The following is a 19,088-nucleotide window of genomic DNA, read 5'->3' as shown; positions in this document are numbered from 1 at the left end:
GGTAAATTTTTTTATTAATTATTGATATGAAATTTGTTTGAGTGATGAATAAGAAATTAATTAAAGATTTGTTAATAAGGAAGGGGGGAGGGGTTTTGAACCCCTAAAACCCTCCCCCCCCCCCTGGCTACGCCCCTGCGCGGGAGCGGGAGCGGGAGCAGGGGTTCTCACTGGCCGTCGTCGTCGTTGTTGTCCGGCAGATGTACGTGTGCGAGGAGTGCGGCCACACGACCAACGAGCCGGAGGTGCACTACCTCCACCTCAAGGACAACCACCCCTACAGCCCGGCGCTGCTCAAGTTCTACGACAAGCGCCACTTCAAGTTCACCAACTCCAACTTCGCCAACATGCTGCTGCAGGTGCGGTCCTGAGGGTCCCCCTCCCCCCTACTCTCCCCCCCGGGGCCTCCCGCCGGGACGTGACGTGACGTGACGTGACGGGGATTTCCCCCGGGGAGCCGCCCCTGACCGAGTCTCGTTCCTTCTCTTTCTCCCGCGAGGTGGCCGCCCGGCTGGCGAGAGAGGACCCGGGACTTTTGAAAGATGCCGCGGCAAGGCCCCGCTTCTCGAAAATCTCTCGAGATCCCTCGGGGGGAAAAAAAATAAAAGAAAGTGTCCCGGCCACGAACGGCATTTCCGCTGTCCTGACCGCACATATAGAGTGTTAAATGTTCGGCGACGCGGGCAGAGTCACAATTTCCTCGAACACGAATCGCAAAGAGTAGGTATCTTCGAGTTCACCCCCTCGAATCCGAATTCGGGTCTCAGGAAATAATAATAAAAAAAAAAAATTTTTGACTAACTTTAATAAATGTTTTGGTTTCACAAACGAAGTTTTCCAGAATCAATACTACATGTTAAAAGTGCGCCATCTTGGGGACTTCAAAAAGGATAGGAATGTAAGGGGGGAAGAAAAATTGACCTAGTAAACTTCAAAGGTTATCAGGGACGAATTTTTTTTAAATTGCTTTGAATCTTTTTCCTCAGCCTATTGAATCCTTCGAATACTATAGATTTGATAGTACCTATTTGAGGATTCGATTGACCAATCCCTATTTAATATTATTTGATATATTTAATATTATGTAAGAAATAATTTAAATATTATTGTAGGTTTATTCTTCTGACTTTTTATTTATTGATAAAATGTTTAAAATGCAGAAAAACAAATCTACAGTAACATTTTCCAACTTTTTCTTTTCTACAACAGTAGCTTTAAATTTTTGTGTGAAAAAAAAATTCTATATTTAGTTTCGGACATTTAAGAGGGGTAAATCACAGCTTAATGGGAAATGCATGTCTGTTAAAAAACTTACGGCATGTGTAAATGTGTCATAGGAACATTAGAGACATTTAAACAACGAAATCACTACGTCGGTTTGGTATTTTGGACGTAGAGTCAAAGAGACGTGTGATAGCATGCGACCTAGGGTCTCTTGTAGTGTTCCTGGGTTTTGAAACCTCTTTGGCCAGCCAGGTGACCACCTTAAAAGAAAAAAATATAGTACATTGCTTAGTGACATACAATTCTACATTCCACTAGTGTGATTCCGATATCAGAACGCGAACTGTAAGCTTTCCACATCACTTAAAGCATTTAACAAAAGGATAAACAAAATCCAACACAGGGACTTTTGTTTTAAAGGGTTGGTTCTGTGCACCCTAATACTTTTGTTTTTATTAAGTTAACTGTAGGTACCTGTGATAAATGTTAAAAATAAGTACAATTTTTAAGGTAGACACAATAATGGGGGAATGTAACTATACTCATGTCTTTTAAGGATGAAGTATTTCTTTTTTTAAAACAGCAAAAGTGAGCTGCTGCCCATACAAGATGATGATTTTATACATATATTATGCATTTATAACATTTCCAAATATTTATTTATGGATTCAATTGCCTGTTTAGATATTGTAAATATTTTCTGTGGGGCAGTTGTTTAGTGGACGTGTATGTAGCCGAATCCAGAAAGTGAATGAAATATATTTTTTTTTAAATTGCACTAGAATGTTAGGAGGAACATTCAGCTATATTCACTCTGGACGTCTTGGTTTACATACTACAAGTTGATTGACGCTACTAACGGGGAATAATGTCTATTCCTCTCACGGATGTTTGAAGACTTGTAGCAAATATTGTTCATTTTGCGTGTTGTTATATTTTGTATCACTAAAGAATAACACTGTACGTAGTCTAGGTGTTGGCAACTGGTAATTTTGAAATATTTAAAAATAAATAAATAAATAAAAAAAATTTCCAGAGGGTTTTAAAACGCATTCTGAACGAGTTTTGGTACAACGTCTTCACAAAGCTGAGGATAATGTTTTTTTGAAATAAATTTCAATTATATTTATGTAGTTTTGATAACTTAGTTTTAAAAAAATATATATATATTGCAATTTTATATCCAAATGAAATTGGATTAATGAACAATAAAAGACTGATGTATAAGGAACGTAAGGGAAGATGTCAAGTTTACGACTGCGACGCAACGCGTGGGTGAAACAGGGACAAAGAAAGAACGAAGGAAAAAAGACGTGAAAAAATCGGGTCATTTGTGCAATCTACAGCCGAACTTGGGTTTGGTGTCATTTTATAGCTAACTGTGGCGGAGAAGGTGGAATAGCTATTGTAACATATGTTTCTGTTCTAAAATAATGTACAGTAGAATGTAAAGAACTACATGGAATATTGTTATTTAAAAATAAGGGACTGTTTGTTATGTAGAATCATGTCGAACATGCTGTGTGGCAATATGAATTTCAAAAACATTCATGTATTCAGTAGGCCTGTACGAATAGTGTTTTTTTTTTGTTGCGAAGCGGATATCAAACCGAATCTTTAAATATTCGCAAAGGTGAATGAAATTTAGTATTGGCAAAGCTGTATTACACTTATTTTATACAATACACAATTGAAAAAAAAAAGATTGTTTAACATTTGTTATATTTGAACTGATTAATTTTTTAACAACTTGGGTCCATACGTTTTGATTTCTTTAAGAAACTTACTTTCTATATATAATAAAAAGCAAAGCTTCGTGTTTGTTGCAAACCGTAAAACATTGAATGTTTTACGGTTTGCAACAAACACGAAGCTTTGCTTCACAACCAAAGTTTCAAATAAAAAAAGGAAAATGGGCAAATTTCCTGGCAAAAAGTCAAATTGATTATCAAAAGCTTTGATTGGTTCGCTTAGTTGAAGCTTCGTACAGGCCTAGTAATCAGTATTTCCAAAATTTATACCAAAAAAACATGTTGATCCATTAGAACTGAACATTTTGAATAACTTGCCTAGCTGTTGCCTACTTTGATGTACAAATACTTAATTCATACTGAAAATAAATTTATGAATATTAAAAAAAAAGTTGTAAAAACAGTTGCAGAAAACATTAATATTAATAATTTTTTCCCCATTTATTTAACAAACTTTGTTAGTGTTAATGAAAGTTCTGCAAGAATTCTTAATGCATTTCAAGCGAAATGGGCCAGTATTGCCACGAGCAGACACATGAAGGATCTTGAAAAATTACTGTAAAGTGGGCATTTAACAAATAATCTGAGGTTGTATACATTAGTTTTGTCTAAGGTATTAGGCATTTTTTATAGACAGAAATTTACACAAATTTGTACTTGGTTTTCTCTAAGTGTTTCTAAATCATCTAGGGTGCTTTTTACGAAAGTTGGACTAGAGAATAAATGCAATAAGTACAAACAATTGTTCGATGATCATAAAGATACTTGTGGCCTTTCAACTGGTGCCTTACAATAGAAATAGACCATTCTGATTTGGAGTATAGGTAGTTTTAAAATACAGAGGGTACTTGGAAGACAGACTGAACTGTTATCAGTAGCAATAACCAAAAAAAATAAAAATAGCTCTGATGACTTAACCAGGCTTGTCAAATTAACGCTGTGAAATATTACTCATAGCCTCATAGGCAATGTGAAATAATTTTAATTGCAAAATGTTATTTTTTTGCCCTTGTACAAAAAAATTTGAATTTTTCTTGTAAATTCGAGTGTGTGTTCCAATTTTACTTACCAGTATTTTCAACCCTACAAGAAATTTATACACAAAAAAAAAAACTTTCATCCTCAAGTTTATTTGTTTGTATCAAGAAGCATTTTGTTGACTGGTGTAAATGGAGTCCAAAAATTGTAAGTGTATAATTTAAGAATGGAAATATAGTTATATAAAAAAAAAACCTTTGTGTTTCTTTCTGTTATAGTGTTATTCTTGAAAATCACCTTGAAAACCTTTCTTGTTAACATATTTTCCTCCTGACTTGACAGAACTGTTGTGTAGGCAAATTATTCTATCAGAACTATATCTAGCACATTGCAGGAAAAAAAAAAAGTCTTAAGAATTTTCTAGTTTCCAGGTCGTCATTTTATATATTTTTTGAACTTAATCAAACTTGTAGAATTTTTGAGTGGCTGAACTTAAAAAAAAAACAATATATCAAATAATTTTCGCTTATTAACTGCCAAAATTGCATTTTTAACCTTTTCGTACTATACAGATTAGGAGAATCTAATGGAATAATAGTTAAATCATTAATTTGGAAATACGCCGTGGCTAGTATGCACTGTATCTCGAGCTATTTGTGTCCGATTTAGGGAACAGATCTCATTTCCCATAACGCCATAACATCCGCTAGTGTTTTGAGACTTGGGATGCCTACCATGTTTGTGCTGTCCTTGTGTTTTCAGAATACCCGTTTTAATTTAATCACTGTGTTCGTCATGCATTGCTGTTTTATTAGTTTATGATTGCACAAGAGGATACAAACCACAATTTATATTATAAATAGAGACAAGATTTCATAGATTTATTTTTAGTCCAATTCCCTTTAAAAAAAAAAGGTGTTACTGTTTTTATTGTTTATGAATTTGGTTTCACAAAGATAGCATTTCAAATATAAAATTTAAATGTTTCGTAATACCTAAATTCACAAAAAAAAAAATCATTTAGACTGATTAATACTGCACTTTTACAATATAATAATTTATAGTAAGCATGTCTAAGGACTTTGAAAAATAAAACTAAATCTGCAAATATTTGTGTGTTTAAAAAATGTACCAATGTACATATTATGTAAGAATGTGTTGCTATGTACCTAATAACAACAGTTGCAAAATAAAAATAAATAATGAAATTTTTTCTCAGTCTATTTAGTCCATACAAACTTTTAACCGAGTTAATTAAATTCAAAGGTTTTCAATACATATATTCAAAAAAAAAAATTTTTGTGACTTAAGTTTTCACATATGATGCTGACTAATTTCATGATTTTAGATGCATTTGGTGCTTTATGGTGCACTAATTTTCATTTCTGTGTTACATTTTGAATTGCCATGCTGTTTGGCATTATTACAGTTTTATCAAAATTCACCATATTATCTTGTCCCTAATTATAACATGAATAACAAACACAATAAAAAAAACACAGCCATTTAGTTCATAATTTTTATTATTTTTCACTACTTTAGTATAAATAAGTTCATAAATAATTTTAAAAACAAAGCATTTTTTAAAATCTAAGTACAGATTTAAAGAAATTAATTCAAAAGAATCTCTATAGATGGAATGTTAAGCTTGGTATGAACAAAATTGGTTGTAATTATCAGTACAATCAATCCCTCATACCTTTATCTTTACATTCTTCCCTGTTTATGTGCGGCTTTGCAATATACACATTTCCAACTTTAGTAACAAATCAGAAGCATTTTGAATGCGACAAATAATCATGTCTGACATTACCATCTAAATACACCATTAATCGTCAAATGAGTACTCGCAACAGAATGTGACCACAAAACAGTAAGAGTGAGTATGCAGATACATAGTGAGTTTGGGCTGATGAGCAACTTGCCCAAGATAGCATTGTCACTGTACAACTTGTTTCATTGTGGGTGGGCGTTTGTAGCTGTCTTCTGGCGATAAAATGCAAGTATGACATGAAATAACGAGTTTAAAGAAAAAAAAAGGTGGTTGTCAGTAAAGTCGGTTTACGGACGATAATTTTTACGTGATAACGTCATTAGAAAACATTGACGAAAAATTGCGTACTTTTTAATTTTTAAATATTATTTACAGTTTTTGCGAATTTAATTTAAATAATTTGTTTAAATATAATCACGAAACAATTAGTTAAAAAAGCCGGCCTTAACCTGTTTGATATTGTAGAACGTTTTCTCGCACGGTGGTTGGCCGGTTCGTGCACACTCGGCTCAGGCGGAACGTGACAATTTTTCGCGCGTACAGCCGGCGTTCATCGATTTATAAGACGTTATCACGTCAAAAAGTAATTTTTCTGCATTTTTCTTTATCGCTACGCATCCTTGATGCTGATTGGTCAAGCGGTTTTTGTATCGCGAGTTTGTCGGCACGGCAGACTTAGATCGCGAAGCCCTGTGCGCGCAGTGCCTCTACAATTCACTCTACAGATAAAAAACACGTGAGTACAACTCACTCGCAGACAAACTTATTAGCTAAGCACAACCTTAAAAAATAAAAATGAATACTTTTACTTGGAAAGCCAAGGGCAATACTTTGGGAGCCACGCGTTTTTACAAGAAGACAAACCGTGGCCAGAAGAATTGAGGATTTAGTATTTTCATTTGTTAGCACATCAGACTTTCAGTACGCATAAACGTCTGCTTTAGGTAATTTTAAGTATTGGTTTTGCCTGCCATGTTGATTTTTTTTTTAGTTTTTTACTCTTTAACTTATTAAGGGTTATCACGGAAATTTTTTAACTCTAAACTTCCCTTCAATTTGCTTTTCTGCCGGAAATACAGGGTGTCCATAAAAAATGTCCTAGTTATAAATTTTAATTGTTTTCAACTGTATGCATTGTAGAGTTTTGTTTCACGGTCACAAAGAGTAATTCGAGTGGTTTTAAGTAAGCGCATGCACGAGTACTGCTTTGTTGTTTTCTTGCTTGCAACGCCACCTGCGCAAAAATAATTAGTAGAGGGCGAACATGTAAACTTTATTTGGCAACAGCATGGAGCCCCTCCCCAACGGAATAACTTTGCACGAGAGTGTTTGGACGTCAAAAGTCCCTGACCGTTGGATTGGTCCGTAATGGTTGAGACGACATAGCTCTTTTTTCGCTGGCCTCCACGTTCACCTGACGCAACACCAGGCACTTTTTTTTTTCCTTTGGGGCTTTATAGAAGATCGTGCCTACGTTCCGCCGCTACCTAATTATTTTCCAGAGTTGAGACGCAGAATCGAAGAGGCTATTGCTTCCATTACTCCGGAAGTATTAACCAAAGTGTGGGAAGAATTGGACCTTAGCTTGGATGTGTGCCGTACAACTGAAGGTGCGCATATTGAACATTTGTAAGAAAAAAAACTAGGTTAATTTACCTTCAATTTGATGTATGATTTGTTGTAAATAGTCTAATTTAAACAGCTATAATACACCACCCAAACTGGAACGTTCTTTTATGGACACCCTGAATTTTAAAAAAGATATTCAATTTGCGTTCAAACTTAAATACTTTCTCTATTATTTACAATGAAAATTTGTTCAGCTCCACCTTCAAAGATATATTGCGGCCTCGAATTTCACACCGCATATTTGTATGTATATATTTATGCAAAATTCAATATAACTGCAAAACCTTCTTAAGGAAATCCCACATAATTAAATTTTCTGCAAGGTGAGTTAAAAACATTTACCAGTAAATAAAAATTTAAAAATTTAAAATTTTCCTGTTCATATGCCAAAATTTATAAGTACCTAGCAAAAAATTTTTAACACAATTTTTCTATAATGCAGATTAAATCTACTATTCACAGCAATGTGCCAATTTATAAGTTGGAAAGCTAAAACCATTCCCGGGATAATGCTCACATGATTTCAGCAGAAGTCCTCAACTACTTACATTCAAATGTGTGACTATAAACTTAAGTAAGGGGGCCAAAAAAAAAAAAATTTCAAGTCAGCAAAATGTGCTGCTGCTTGAACCTGAAGTTTTGCGACTAAAGCTGGACTCACAATGATCCGTCGTCGCATCCGTCCGCCATCCGCCAACAGGCCAAATGATTCAAAATGATCCGCTTGTCGGTCGTGATATTTTTCTACTGGCACGCTGCCAACTAACTATTAAGGTTTAAAATTTTTGAGAAAATTTCTTTTGTAAAGGTTTACCATTTCGATGATCATGTACCCTGGACACTTAGAAATGATTAAAATAACTACAAAATATTTATTTGAATGTATTAATTACTTTTGCGTCTCGGACACTTTTTGTTTCAAATATCAAACTTAAAACGTGTTCACGGGTAAGTTATGAACACAATACAGAAGCATCTAAAGAAACAAACTAACTATTAAAAACCCTTAAAAAAAATTAATGCTTTTCAAACATTTTTTTTGAAGATATAATTCCATCCGGCCGTACGTCAAAAGTTAAGAGATTGGCAAGGTTTCGACGGACGGATGAATGGAATTTTTCGGGGCCATCTGATTGGCTGCATGTCACGAATCATTTCGAATCTAGCTTAAGGGGGCGCCTCCCATTTTATGTAAAGATTTTATATTTACAGTAATTACAAGTGAACTTGTAGACTTTTCCAATTGTTTAACTTTCACAAAATGTAAAATATATACATTTTATACATATATTTTTGGATAGTTAGCTGCTAAAGTTACATTTTGAACATTTTTGGGTCGTACAAATAAGGAGAATTCAATTGATCGCAGAACTGAAATTTTTTTAGGTTCAACTGCAATGCCACTGGCTACTTCAAGAAATGGTTTGAATTTCTTTCAGAAAATATTAATTAATTTTTACCTGGCATTTCAAAATTCTCAAATTTGTTACGATTTCGACAGGCCAAAAAACACGAAACAAGTTTTTTTGTGATAGAAATGCAAACCATTATCACGAAGCAGCCGGCGGCATCGCAGTTAAAACCTAAAAAAAAGTTTCAGTTCTGCAATAAATTAAATTATCCTTATTTGTACAACACACAAAAAACGTTAAAAAAAAATGTAACTTTAGCAGCTGATTATTCAAAATGTATGCCCAGTACGTATTTTACATTTCGTGAAAGTTATTGAAAAAAAATTCTAAAAGTTGATCTGTGATTGATATGAATGTTAAATCATGACCTGAAATGGGAGGCATACCCCTTAATCCTTTCAATTTTGTTGCTCGTAGGCATTACCGTTTTCGAAACAAGTACATATTTAGATGAGCCACATCAGATGAACAGACAGAAATCCTTCCGCGCTGCGCTCGGGACCCGAGAGAGCGCGCCACGCCGTCTCACAGGATGTGCACCAGCGTCGTGTCAGTTCGCCGCTGGAAGGACAGCGCCGGCGTGTCCTTGGCGCTGACGTAGAGCGAGTGGTGCTGGCGGCTCCTGGAGCCGTCCTCCGCGCCACCGGGCACCACCACGCCCTTGTTGGGCTCGGCTGGAAGCAGGGCCGGTGCAAGGTAAATTGGCGCCCTAGGCGAAAAATCTTAATCCCCACCCCGGTCGGACACCCAAAACAAAATTTTCCTTGCCTCAAAATACATCACGTAACAAGCCTAAGATTTTGTCAACAATCAAATGTAAGCAACCTTGTGTTTTTTTTTTTTTACTTTTTTACTTATTACTAGAGACCTGCAAAATTCGCAGATTCATTCGGTGATAGGCTAGAATTCAAACACATATACCTCTTAGATAATTTTGCTATTGGCTTACTGTTCATCTGGATGAATCTCAACCAGTTATAAACCCTCAACCAAAGAAAGATCGAATCACAGACAAACCAGCTGAGACGACTTACAAACCGGCAGCCAAAGAACTTGCGTTATTTGCCCGAGTGTACGGGGGTGTATGTGCAGTCTATCCTGAAGGCCATCGAAACCGCGAATTTTGGCAGGTCTCTACTTATTACAAATCATAAACAGGTCACACTGTGGACTTTAAATAATTACTTATATCAATATAAACATTCCAAACTGTTACATAAATCCATTTTCATCTAGTTTCAATAATCGTTAAACATATATTATATCAGCTGTTATGTATCGTGCTGCGCCGCCCTCAGCTACTTGGCGCCCTGGGCGGTTGCCTAGTTCGCCTGTACGGACGCGCCGGTCCTGGCTGGAAGACCAGAGAGAGAGAGAGAACGACTGGCGTCTCGAACTATCCCATCCTGCTTGTCCGCTGACGTGGACTATTTACACACCGGATGACACATCGGGTTTAATAAAACCTTTGATTGTGCGGGTCAAAGCGTACATTCTGCAGTCTTTATCTCGTGCTCGGTTTGCAGTACAGTTTAAATGGCAACCACTGTTGAAAGTCTGTTACTACCCGGCTTGTTAACATTAAAAAAAAAAATATTTTATTTTGTACACCATATTTGATTAAAATATATATATTTTTTAAATTTTTACTATTTGTTGTTTTAAGATTAGTGTGTACTGACAGCATTATCTTTCTGAAAAATGCTGTACACAAATGATCATTTCACAGGAGAAACTAATTGTAGTATTTGATCACTATTAATTACAAGGCATTGCTATGCTCAAAAGAACAAAAAAATTAGCAGTGTGTTAAAAAAGAATTGTTTGAACAATACAATATTGAAACCAAGATTGTACCTTTCAACGACTCCTTAGAAATAAAAATTTAATATAGTCTGATGATGCTCCTGATGAAGTACAACAGGAAAGTGGTTTTTTTTTCTGAAATTCCCATTCCAAATTTTACTTAAAAAAAATACAATGTTTCAGATACATTTTAATAAATTTTTATTACTTCACTAAGATGTGTCTAAAACAGTTTTGCTCTATGGTGTATATCTGGAAAGACAGCACACCGAACAAAGGAAAGTGCTAATGGCCATAATTGTGCATTGGAAAAAGAAAGTAAATGTCAATTTTAAATGCACGCTACAAACTAAGGATAAGATGTGCTTTAGCTGAAAACATATTCTAAGTCTATTAAATAAATAAATATTTTAAATATATGTATACTACTACTGGCAGAACCCAGCAGATATTGTCCTGCCATTGTTTATTCATTTACCTATATACATCTAAAATGGATGGTTTGTATGTAATCTAGAATCTATATAGCATTTGAAATGGTATTACATTTTAAATTCACTCACCAAATACCTACTTATCACAGTCAAAATCACTATTTGTTGTTATTGAGGATTAACGACTGAAAAAATTACTATATATTAATTTTTATGGCGATCGGTCAAACAATGTTCGTAGTTTATCAACATCATACATGCATACATACCAACATCCTATTTATCTGAGCAGTTGTACCTCTGTTAGAGAATTACAGTCAGTATCAGATTTAAAACACTAAAACATTTACTTGTTAATCTTTTTTTGTTGCAGACAGTAAAATATTACAGGAACTTGTGCCAGGAACATTCTCCATCTTGCATTTTTTTTAAGGACTGTATATTCTCTCAACGTTCAAGAGTCAATCAAGAGGCTTGTGTAGAAGGGATGTCGTTCTGAACCACTTTGCCGACCTGTTCAGGTTGAATGAGAAACGGCTTCGAAAGAAACGAGTTCAAACCGTGTGTGACCGCTTGCAAAAAAGTTGAACACGTTCGCCTGAAGTGGTTCATGGTTCCATGTAACCACTTTAAGGGTGTGGTTACACTTAAATCTTTAAGGGTGTGGAGATCCCAGGGCTTTCACGGCCATTGTCTGCATTTTCTTATCATTTGGAGACCATTGGTCTGTATGCTCAAAATTTGGAAGTCTGATAATAACGATGTCACCGAATATGGCATCCATTGTAGGCGTGATGATACTATAAGTAACATATTTATTCAGCCGGGCAGTTATCTCGTATAGAGGCCTTGGCTTCTGGGTGTAGGACGAATCAGGTAATTGTCTTGCAGACGTTTCGGCAGTCATTACAGTTGCCGTCATCAGGTAGACCAAGTCAGCTGCAAAAACTGCCGAAACGTCGCAAGACAATTAACCTGACAAGGCCTACACACCCAGAAGCCAAGAAAATTTAAGGGGCGTGGTTACACTTAATCTTTTAAGGGCCTCTCGAGAGAAACGTCTGAACAGAGGTATGCTGCCGTCGAAAAAAGAAAGAGTGGTCGAAGGAGAAACAGAGAAACAAGAGAGAGTGGTCGAAGGAGAAACAGAGAAACAAGAGAGAGTGGTCGAAGGAGAAACAGAGAAACAAGAGAGAGTGGTCGAAGGAGAAACATAAACAAGAGAAAGTGGTCGAAGGAGAAACAGAGAAACAAGAGAGAGTGGTCGAAGGAGAAACGGACGGACACCACGGGAGACGCAGGCTGACGGAGGACTTGTCGCCGAGGTCACTCACTGTTGAGCACCTTCGTGAGGACCCCCGGGGCGGGCTTGGCTCCCCCCGGCCTCGCCCCTGCCGCCTGGCCGGCGTGACCTTGGGAAGCGCTGGCCTGGGCGGCCGGCGACGCCTTCTCCGGGCTGCCCTCGCCGGCGGCGGACAGCTGCTGCAGCTGGGGACACGAGAGTCCGGAACAATCCCGTCAGCTACCTTCCATTCCCTCCGGGTTCGCACGCAGAGCACGGGAGACAAACAGTCACGACTCAATGCCACAACAAAAACACTCTTATTTTATTATTAAATTATATATTATTTATTAATTATTATTGAACAGACTTAATTTTTAAAATTATAAATTTATGTTTCTGTGTTTATATTTACGTTAAATACGTTAGAAAATGTTTAGCTTCCTGTTACATGAGCTAGATACAAACAATATTTCGGACCTTTAGTTAAGTTTTTTCTGTATCCGTAATAAATAATAGGTACTCCTCAATTTCGTTACTGGATGATTATGTAAAATCGATTAAAATTGGCAGTACCGTGCTTTAAAAAAAAACATTACCCGCCATGAATGTATGTGAAATGAGAGTATCGCAAAACTTTTGAAGTTTCCAATGAATTTTATTAGCAATAAACTTTTCAATTTCGTTCTGCCACCAGAGTAATCACAAGAGATAAAAACACAAGAGTTAAAAAAAAAGTCCCGGAACCCCAAAGGGCTCTCCTGATTCTAAGCCCCTACCCCCTCCACGCCTTCTCACCAGCCCTTGGAGATCAGAAACCGAGATCGTACCTTGTCGACCCTGCATATCAGGAACCGAGATTGTACCTGGTTGTGGACCCTGGAGATCAGGAACCGAGATCGTACCTGGTCGTCGACCCTGGAGATCAGGAACCGAGATCGTACCTGGTCGTCGACCCTGGAGATCAGGAACCGAGATCGTACCTGGTCGTCGACCCTGGAGATCAGGAACCGAGATCGTACCTGGTCGTCGACCCTGGAGATCAGGAACCGAGATCGTACCTGGTCGTCGACCCTGGAGATCAGGAACCGAGATCGTACCTGGTCGTCGACCCTGGAGATCAGGAACCGAGATCGTACCTGGTCGTCGACCCTGGAGATCAGGAACCGAGATCGTACCTGGTCGTCGACCCTGGAGATCAGGAACCGAGATCGTACCTGGTCGTCGACCCTGGAGATCAGGAACCGAGATCGTACCTGGTCGTCGACCCTGGAGATCAGGAACCGAGATCGTACCTGGTCGTCGACCCTGGAGATCAGGAACCGAGATCGTACCTGGTCGTCGATCGCCCGGAACTGCCACGACCACTTTACGTTGTAGAGGAAGGGGCGGTGGTCAAAGCGGTTGTCGTCCGGGCTGTACGACTCAGCGTGGCAGCTCGGGGTGAGGACCGTCATCTTGTGCCGGTTGATGGCGTAGCAGCGGAAGAAGTGCTTCACCTTCTCAGCGACCTGCGCGGGGAACGAAGACGTCACCAGCACGAATGCACATCTACATCGTACATGTCCCAGCAACTGTGCAACTGTGCAGCCGTGCTGGAAGTAGGCTTGTGCGAAAGCTAGTTTTTTGAAGTAAAGCGAAAATCAAATCAAACATTTACAAAAGCGAATTAAATTGGGAATGCTGCCCTCGGCGAAGCTGTATTATGCTTATCTTATGAAATACAGGATCGAAGTAAAAAAAAAAAAATTGTCTAAAATTTGTAATGTTTTGAACTGATAAAGTGATTGAACTGTTTGGGCCCTATGTATAACATCATTCAATAAAAATTGTAAACAGCCATGCATAAAAATAATATTGAGCATTCATAAAAGCAAAAGCATGCCAAACAAATTTAAATTAATAAGTCACGCAACAAAAATATTTTGCTCAACTTTCTAAACACAAAAACGAAAATTGCGACCCGATCATGAGCCAGAACTAATGCTTAACTATCGTCGTAATACACACTTACTACAGAAAGAGTGCCGGCCATCAAAATGCAGTTAACTCAGCACTAGGCACAGAGCACGCGTTGCATGCGATCGATGAGCTATCGATATTGATGTTCGACTAAGTGCGTGCACTCTATCTACAATTTTTTTTATCTACAGTTTTTCCCTGTCAGTGGGAACCCTGGATACCTTGCAAGCTGAGCCCTGATTACCTCGAGCCCTCGGGAAGAGGGTATGCAAGTGAGCAAGTATGTGATTGAGCAAGTGTGTGAGTGAGCGAGTGTGCAAGTGAGCATGTGTAAGGAGCAAGTGTGCAAGTGAGCAAGTGTGTAAGTGAGCAAGTGTGCAAGTTCGCAAGTGAGAAGGTATGCGAGTGAGCAAGTTTGTAAGTGAGCAAGTGTGTAAGTGAGCAAGTGTGTAAGTGAGCAAGTGTGTAAGTGTGCAAGTGTGCAAGTGAGCAGGTATGCGAGTGAGCGAGTATGTGATTGAGCAAGTGATTCAAGTATGTGAGTGAAACCAAGTATGCAAGTGAGAAAGGGTGCGAGTTAGCAAAAAAATTGTGATTAAAAGCAAGTGCGCGAGCAAGCGAGAATGCCCAGTTTGCAAGTATGCAAGGATGAAAGTATGCACAAGTATGAGAGCGACCCAAGCGTACGAGCCACTTCAGACAATGGCCGCGAAAGCCCGCGAACATTACACCTACACTCCCCCCCCCCCCAACCCTCCGAAAACAAGAGATTTGTTAATCGCGCGGGGCACATATCTTCCCTGATGTTTCTAACACTCGACCAACCCGTGAAGGTGAAAAAAATTCTGCGTGGGAAAAAAAAAAAATTATAATCAAACTTATTTTGCTAGTAGTCACAGAGCGCCGTGTTTTCGGCAGGTAATAATGCCCAGTTTGCAAGCGTACAAGCACGGGAGTGACCCAAGTGCACGAGCGCGCTGTAATGCGAACGCGTCACGGAGCGCCGTGTCTTTGGCAGGTAATAATGCCCAGTTTGCAAGCGTGCAAGCACGGGAGTGACCCAAGTGCACAAGCGTGCTGTAATGCGAACGCGTCGCGGAGCGCCGGTGTAATCTCGTGCACGACACACGACGCCCTCACCTGCTCCGGGGTGTACTGGCCGTGCCACGAGTGCACCAGCTTGCAGAACATGGAGTAGGGCCCGCAGAAGAGCCGCTTGCGCAGGGAGCCGAACTCGCTCAGCTCCAGGTAGGTCATGCCCATGTCCTGCTCGTCCGTCTGGGCCAGCCGGCCGCCGGCCAGGGGCTCCAGCTCGGCCGTGGGGGGCGCCGCCACCACGTCGTCCAGCACCGGCAGGTCGTACCTGCGGGGGGCCGAGCCCCGGGAGGGGGGGGTCCACGTGAGCTTACCGCACGGGCGGACGAGAGCGACCAGAGAAATCAACACAACCACATCTCACAGATTCATTCCTTACGATTTACTAAATAATATATCTGATGTAAAAATACTGCGTTTTATGTTTTAGGTACTTAAAGCACTGGTGGTTTATTTTCACCATTTGCCCAAATATATATATTTTTTTATTAAACGAACTGCAATTTTACACAGCAGGAATGACTGCAAAGTGGATCTGTTTTTGAACGGTGCTTGCACTGAGGGAGATGAATTAAATATATTTTTTAAGCAAGATTTCTTTTCAAGGTAATGAAAATTCAGATCTCATGACAGGAATAGTTAGGTGCGTGGTGGGGGAACCGGTAGAGGAGGAGACCACACAGGAGAGGTAGAAATGATGCAACATACATGACACTTGCATACTTCCATACATGCATACGTTTACACTTGCACACTCGCATACTTTCACACTCGCACAAACGGCGTTGATCAACTCGCAGAAACATCTTTCGTTCCGGGCCAAACTTTGTTCTTCCAAAAAAAAGAAAAAGTTGAGAAATTTCGGGGCAAAACTTTTTAAAAATGGCCGATTTTGGTTTTTTTTTTTCCCAGCAAATTTCGTGCCTCATCACATTTTCGGGTCCGTTAAATATGGTAACCTATACATTTACATTCGTTTCATGAACTTAAGTTTTCCTTGATGAGTAAATGATATGTATTTAATTTATTCACACACATATAAATTAATATAAAAAGAAAATAATATTTGTTGGAGAATGGTAATAAAATAAATACAATGACAAACTTAGATAACCCTAGGGTTTGCCCGTGGTAAATTTTTTAATTTAATATTTTTACCCCAATATTTTTCTATGAAACTTTGGAATACTGGATACTCTGTGGATTTGATGAGTCGAGAATTCTACCAGCTGGTTTCGCGTGTGAAATTATAATATATTTTTGAAACTATACTTCTTTAGACACATCACGTAAAAATTATGAGAGTGAATTTTTAACGATGTGCACGCACAGTATAACAAAATTTTTACAGGCTGAAAAAAAAAACACTACATACAAATAAAAATTATACATCTGCTTTTAAATCATATATACTTTAGTGATTAACAGCAGTCCATATAGCTATAAATTTTTTTTATTTAATGTGGATATCAGTGATAGGAATGGAGTTTATAAACATTTTCAAGTGCGTTTACATAAGTGAGGTTATGTTCCCATATGCATAATTTATTTGCATTTTTAAATTATGAAATTTCACGTTAATTTTTTAAATGAACGATCAAAACTGATAAATTAGAATAAAAATTCGGCATTTTTTAATTGATTTTCATTATTAATTAAGATACATCTTAATTTTTTGGCGAGATTATACTTTACCGCTCGTATTTATAACATCACTCCACTCCTTTTTATTATTTAATTTCTGTCGTTTATTTGTGTACAAAATTAACCCTTTCCTGCCTGGCGGGACTTGCGAGTCCCACAATGTTTGAAGCCCCATAGAAATAGTGCGTGCATGTTTGAAAACCACATGCTGCCCGTCGGGACCTCTGGGTCGCCTGTACAGCTCCGCTCTGCCAGTTTTCGAAGAAGTTCGATTGACAGCCGAGAGGTTGCAGCACCAAAACGGCAGCGCAGCACCAAGTCTGGAGCGCCCCTTTTTTTTTTGTGTTCGTTGAGCTGGACACAATATGATAAATGCCTGTCAGGACTTAAAAGTCCCATCATTATAAAAAAATGTTAAATATAAATAAAATAAAAAATTTGGAATTAATTATGATCTCCTTTTATGCCTACTTAAATATAAAAAATGAAATAAAAATTACAAAATTCAATTTTTTTTTTTACATTTCTGGGCAGGAAAGGGTTAAAGTCTAGTTTTTCCGTCACGCCTTTGAATATATATACTGTATAGAAGTCGCAAGTGGATAGGATTTACTCTACGTTTTTCCAGGAGCGTATGATGAGCAGCTTGGGAACTTCACTGCTGCAGTGCGCTGCCGTAACGCCCTGTATCGTCTTAGTTGTTATTTACACGTTAGAGCGCAGCGCTGTCGCCCGCTGTCATTCCCCGCACCCCTCATCCATCATTCACTGCAGCTCAACGACGTTCAACGGGAGGGGGAAGGGGTGTTTGAAGAGTTCGACACTTGTCCGCTAGGGACCACCACAAGTCGATGCCCTAGAGATGGTGGCGATTGCGGCGGTGAATTAACCAACTACCTCAAACCCGTATTAGAAATTTTAACCTGGGCTGGCGACTTCTATACAGTATATATATTCAAAGGTCACGCCGAGCAGGTGTAACTTCCAGCGAGCGTGAGGCTGTGGCGGGAGCGCAGGGGACTCACTTGGCCCGGGCGTAGGCGAGGAAGCGCCGCAGGTCCGTCTTGGAGACGCCGCCGATGGGGTTGACGTCGGCGCTGGAGCAGTCGTACTTGGTGAGGTAGCCGCGCAGGGCCTCGTCCACGTTGGACGATCCCAGCACCAGCAGCCCGCCCGAGCGGCCGCGCACCCACAGCACGAGCTGGGCGAACAGGTACGCCAGCACCATCCTCAGCCGCGCCTGCACACGGTCAGGCGTGGTTTTACCCTCCGAGCCGCGGTACTTTCGCGAGGAAACCAGGGCTTACGATTCCCCCCTTGAAACAACATGAAGCACGTAATTTATATGAAGTAGCCCAGGTACACGATGACCCCCGAAACAAACATGAAGCAGGTAATTTAAAGTTATCAGATCCTTTCGCGAAGTAACACATTATAAGTTCACAGATAGAGATATAAGAATGTGTAATAAATTGCAAAAATGTGAGTACGAAACAATGCAGACATGCAATCGAGCATCCCACTCCTGATCGTTACCTACAGCTTTCATCACGCATTGACAGAGAGGCCAAGATTATACGGTGAATAGTGATGAAAGCAAAAAATAACAGTGAAACTGAAGTCGCTACACCGCCAAAACACAGAAACTGCTGTCAGTACACCACATTAACACCGAAATGCAAGGCTAAACATAAAACAAAGCAAAACTAACCTCGATCCCCTCATTTTTTTTCTATTGAAAATAATTTGGAGTTATTTTCATGTACCTTTAGGCTTTTACTTAAAAACCTAAACTATTGTGTCTTAAGCAACAATATTAATTTAGTTTCCATTTATGGTTTTTTCAAAGTAAATAAAAGCGGTAAAGAAGTTTCACTTCAAAAAAATTGGTTGTCTATAAAGTCGGTTTACGGACGATAGTTTAACGTGACGTCATAACAAAACATTGATGAAATGATTGCATACTTTTATGAATAAAATTGAATCATTTTTATTGAATTATCACTATTTTGTATGGATACAAAAAAGGAGTGAAATGAAATCTACAATTTAATTGATAAATATACTTTTATTTGCACTCATTAATTCAAATATGTT

General features: G+C 38.7%; 2 protein-coding genes across 4 annotated transcripts in view; one reads left to right on the top strand and one right to left on the bottom strand.

The window, feature by feature from the left end:
- Window positions 1–4,832, top strand: part of LOC134541240 (transcriptional regulator ovo) — a 65,232-nt gene extending 60,400 nt beyond the window's left edge. The window contains exon 6 of the mRNA XM_063384510.1: window positions 201–4,832. Coding sequence (XP_063240580.1) covers window positions 201–371 — 171 coding nt within the window. The 3' untranslated portion in view covers window positions 372–4,832. The remainder of the gene's footprint in view (window positions 1–200) is intronic.
- Window positions 4,833–5,458: 626 nt separating this feature from the next.
- The window catches only part of LOC134541283 (glutamine-dependent NAD(+) synthetase), a 46,520-nt gene continuing 32,890 nt past the window's right edge, over window positions 5,459–19,088 (bottom strand). For all 3 annotated transcript variants that reach the window (XM_063384590.1, XM_063384589.1, XM_063384591.1), the window contains 5 exons: window positions 18,017–18,231; window positions 15,393–15,615; window positions 13,625–13,801; window positions 12,343–12,496; window positions 5,459–9,442 (listed from right to left, as the gene is read on the bottom strand). In XM_063384590.1, coding sequence (XP_063240660.1) covers window positions 9,294–9,442; window positions 12,343–12,496; window positions 13,625–13,801; window positions 15,393–15,615; window positions 18,017–18,231 — 918 coding nt within the window. In that variant the 3' untranslated portion in view covers window positions 5,459–9,293. The remainder of the gene's footprint in view (window positions 9,443–12,342; window positions 12,497–13,624; window positions 13,802–15,392; window positions 15,616–18,016; window positions 18,232–19,088) is intronic.

Source organism: Bacillus rossius, chromosome 18 (genome assembly GCF_032445375.1).
Source record: "Bacillus rossius redtenbacheri isolate Brsri chromosome 18, Brsri_v3, whole genome shotgun sequence".
Taxonomy (NCBI): Eukaryota; Metazoa; Arthropoda; class Insecta; order Phasmatodea; family Bacillidae; genus Bacillus; species Bacillus rossius.
Note: the sequence above shows the minus strand (reverse complement) of the source record. Positions and strands in the feature narration are given on the sequence as shown.